At 42.8% G+C, this 4,215-nt stretch overlaps 1 protein-coding gene and 1 pseudogene across 1 annotated transcript; both read right to left on the bottom strand.

Annotated features, from left to right (window-relative positions):
• Window positions 1-427: 427 nt before the first annotated feature.
• On the bottom strand, window positions 428-1,699 carry LOC123439631 (annotated as a pseudogene).
• A 101-nt stretch (window positions 1,700-1,800) lies between these two features.
• Window positions 1,801-3,933, bottom strand: LOC123439630 (protein ALP1-like). Its single transcript, XM_045116320.1, has 5 exons — window positions 3,864-3,933; window positions 3,389-3,445; window positions 2,780-3,280; window positions 2,465-2,690; window positions 1,801-2,381 (listed from the first exon to the last, which is right to left on the bottom strand). The coding sequence occupies exons 3-5, from the start codon at window positions 3,278-3,280 to the stop codon at window positions 1,924-1,926; spliced, it is 1,185 nt and encodes a 394-aa protein (XP_044972255.1). The 5' UTR covers window positions 3,389-3,445; window positions 3,864-3,933; the 3' UTR covers window positions 1,801-1,923.
• Between the last annotated feature and the right edge of the window lie 282 nt (window positions 3,934-4,215).

The following is a 4,215-nucleotide window of genomic DNA, read 5'->3' as shown; positions in this document are numbered from 1 at the left end:
ACTTTGCTAGCCTTCTTATCTACCAAGTGTCTAGGGTAGCTCCGCCTTAGTGACCGTTCCCCTCATAACAGAAACACTTAGGGTGTGTTTGGTTTGAGGGATAGCCTAGGGTGGCTATGGGTATCCCCAACCAGGTGGTTGGGGATAACCCTTTTTTTTGTTTGGTTGGGAGGATGGGGTTATCCCATGTTTTGTTTGGTTGAAAGGATGAAAAGTGGCTGATGATAGTCATTGAAGTGTTTGGTTCAAGGGATAAGAAGGGTTGTGGTCATCTTTTTTACCTGAGGTGAGTTTACCCTCATAATTTCCATTTTTTCAATGAAATGAAGGAGAATATAATATGTACAAGCATAATTTCAAAAATCTCAACATTTTCATAGTAGAAATTTTAAACTTCCATCACACATAATAGTTCAACATTCCATACATAAGTCAAACATTCCATACATAAGTTAACTGCAAAGAGCTCATAGTACAACCCATTGTTAGTCTTGGTTCTCAAAAGAGCTACTACATACAACCATAGTTATAGTTTTGGTTGCATCAAAAGTACAAGGCAGTCATCAGTTCAACACATCCTTATGCTTCTGGAAAGGTATTCTTAACATACCTAGAAACCCAAACCTTCTTTTGATCCTCTTCCAACACCTTGAATGCCATAGCAACACGAGGATTGTCAACCAAATATGCATAGTAATGAGCAAGGTAATCCAAACTGAACCTAGGGAGTACTTTCATGCTCTCCCAAAGACCATCTATGGCATTGTTCTCGGTGTTAGTACTCTTCTCTATGGCAATAGCAATTCTTTCACTAGATGCAAGTATGGTGGCATGCAACCTGTCTTCCGCACAAGGATTTGGTTTGGCTTTCTTTGGTTTGGGACCGGATGAACCTGCATTGGTTGATTGTTCAACCTCTTCATGTGGGGCTTCATGTGGGGCAGTGTGTTTCTTGGAAGTCTCTTCTTCAATATCAACCACTTCTGTAGCAAGAGCGTCACTTGAGCCTTTTGCATATTTCCCTGTAGCCATGCTCCCTCCAGCTATGTTCATCATCTCCTTGTAATGAATAATAGGCTTGTTAAGGTATTGTTCGTCCTCTGGATGAGCCTTGTAGAAACAAAATAATAATTTCAGCAAGTATTTGATGTAAAATACTAATTTCAGCAAGTGGCTGCACTTGTAGGTACTAATTTGAGCAAGTATTTCTTGTAAAATACTATTTTCAGCAAGTGGCTGCACTTGTAGATACTAATTTCAGCAAGTATTTGATGTAAAATACTAATTTCAGCAAGTATTTGATGTAAAATACTAATTTCAGCAAGTACTCATTACGAGAAAAATAGTTACCTTAACATGATTTGTGTAATGCTCATGATCAAGAACAATCATAGATTGTTCCTCATCCCATAGTGCACCGCTCAAGTCCTTGAGTTTCACTATTTTCTGCAGTTTCCTCCTCCATGTCCTGTTATGATTTTTGATCTGATCTCCATTCAAGCTAAGTTGGAAATGCTCATTCAAAGCACTCGCACAAGCATTGAACTGTGATTATTTGAATGCAGTACTTGTTCTATTGCCACTAGACACCAGATCACTTAGCCATGTTAGCATGAACTTGGACATGGTTGGTGTCCATGAAACTTGCTTAGCCATTTCCTACAATTTTCAGCAAGTGTTTGGGCATAATGAAGTAATTTCAGCAAGTATTTGGACATAATAAAATAATTTCAGAAAGTATTTGGACAAAATGAAGTAATCTCAGCAAGTATTTGGACAAAATGAAGTAATCTCAGCAATTTAAATAGTCATTACAAATATGTTTCAGCACACAAGAATACAATTACAGAAAATATTATATCCTTACAAATAAGTTTCAGCACACAGAATCGTTGAACAAATACAATTACAGAAAATATTATACTACATATTTTGACCTTGCATATGGTTTTGTCTGTCTTCCCACATTTGATCAGCAAGTCCTTGCCTAAAATTAGCCATGTATGCATGTTCATGTGCTTGACCACTTGATGATGAAGCATGAGTAATATTTGGAACCCATTCATCCTCGGGTATGATATATTCATCTATCCCGTCATTTATAACCCAATTGTGAATAATACAACAAGCCATAACAATGTCAACTTGTGTTGGATAGAGAAAGAATGGGGTGGCATCATCAAGTATCTTGAATCTTCTCTTCAATGACCCAAATGCACGTTCTACGGTCACACGAAGAGAAGAATGCCTAAGGTTGAACAGCTCCCTCTCATTTTGCACAGGGTTGTTTCCCCACTCATTCAAGTGGTACCTCACGCCACGAAAAGGAGGCAAAAAACCCCGTTTGGCTCCATATCCAGCATCAACTAGATAAAATTTCCCTAAATAAGGAACATTTGGATTACTTGGTTATATATGATGAATACCCCATTGATATGACATATGTATGTAGTTTATCTATTACCTTGTGGGACACGTAGACCATTTGCACGTTCTAAAGCATCACGTAAAACTAGAGCATCATGTGCTGTCCCCTCCCATCCGGCCAACACATATGTGAATCGAAGATCAAAATCTACAACCGCCATCACATTTTGAGTAGCATAAGGCTTTCTACCACGAAAAGAAGCCTCCATTTCCGGTGTAACGGAGGCTCGCACATGTGTACCATCAATAGCTCCAATACAATCCTATTTTAAGAAAAAAAAAACCCAAAAATTAGGATCTAAACAAATTCCTGCCTACAATGACAAAATGTAGTTGTCATTTGGTCTCATACCTTAAAGTATGGATCCCATCGATAGTTTCCTTCTATTTTGGTTTGGGTCTCCAATGAAGGCTTTCTAATAAGGTCATCTCGAAGCTCACCAATAGCATGGAGAACCCTTTGGAAGTAACGGCTCACGACTTCACCGGATCTACCAAAATTGGCAGAAATAACCCTATTTCTAATGTTGTGCCCAACAGTGTGCAAGAACATTGCTACTTGTTGCTCAATAGACAAATGAATTGTGTCCTTTAGCAACTTGCGATCCCTAAAGAGTTGACAAAACCTAAAGAAAGGTTCTCTTCGAAGCCTAAGCATGTTCACGCTAGTTGTGTCATTCTTCCATATTTTGTTGTCAAAATACTCTCTTCTCATCCTATCTCTCTCATCAATTGGGGCATATGTAATTGCTTCTCTTCTTTTTCTTTTTCTTGATTGAACAACCAATGTTATCATGTTGATAAACCATTGTGCTGCAGCCGCATAAATTAACATCTTTATCTTTCTGTCCATCTACAATGCAGTATAGGATTCAGCTATAATATGCAGTATTTGATTTTTTCCCAAAATATATACTTGCAACCAAAACTAACATTTTTTCCACCGTGAACCAAAACTAACCTCTGACTGTAGTTGTGCTGCTGCTGCTAGATGTCCTAGCGATTGGCTTCAAAATTTCTGCACCAAAAAACCATCCATTAGTAAAATACACCTCGATCCAGCCTCAAGTTGACCGTCCTGGCGATTGACCGCGCCTCGATCCAGCCGCGCCTGGCTGGGATCCTGCGCGCTGGTCAGCTGGCCGGCACCAGCCGCGGGGGCTGGCCTGGAACCAGCCGCGCTGGCTGGCCTGGCCGCGCTGGCTGGCCTGGAACCAGCCGCGCTGGCTGGCCTGGCCGCGCTGGCTCACCTGCAACCAGCCGCGGGGGCTGGCCTCCTGCGCGCTGGCTGCCCTGGAACCAGCCGCGGGGGCTGGCCTCCTGCCGCGCTGGTCGTCATCCTGCCGCGCTGGTCTTCTGGCCTTGGCACCGCGCCGCCCCGTTCTGGGATCCAGAAGAAGCCGAGGAGGGAGGGAAGAAGTAGAGAAGGCACTCACCTGTAGAACCGCACCGTCCCTGGGATCCAATCGTTGGATGCGCCGCCACCGCGCAAGGAAAGAGAGGGGGAGTAATGGGGAAAGTGAGGGTTTCACGGGGTAAGCGGAAGCATATATGCCGAAAAAACGTTTCGCGCGTGACCCGACGAAGCGCGCGCGGGGTGGTTGCCGCGACCCGCTCGTTTTTCGCGGGTAATGCCATCCCCGTTTTTGAGGAATATTCTGGGTATCTGGCTGCCTCTATCCCTCTTTGCCCCAGAACCAAACGCATGGCAACCACAGAAAAAAGTGGTTATCCCTGTCCCTGGGAGGATATCCCTCCAACCAAACACATCCTTAGTCTCGGGTTTGG

This window comes from Hordeum vulgare, chromosome 3H, assembly GCF_904849725.1.
Source record: "Hordeum vulgare subsp. vulgare chromosome 3H, MorexV3_pseudomolecules_assembly, whole genome shotgun sequence".
NCBI lineage: Eukaryota > Viridiplantae > Streptophyta > Magnoliopsida > Poales > Poaceae > Hordeum > Hordeum vulgare.
This window is presented reverse-complemented; position numbering and strand designations above follow the sequence as displayed.

Coding starts and splice junctions, on each gene's coding strand:
- LOC123439630 (XM_045116320.1), bottom strand. CDS start 3,280: ATGGACAGAAAGATAAAGATGTTAATTTATGCGGCTGCAGCACAATGG. Junction 2,691..2,779: donor GATGGGATCCATACTTTAAG/GTATGAGACCAA, acceptor TTCTTAAAATAG/GATTGTATTGGAGCTATTGA. Junction 2,382..2,464: donor TGGTCTACGTGTCCCACAAG/GTAATAGATAAA, acceptor TTCCTTATTTAG/GGAAATTTTATCTAGTTGAT.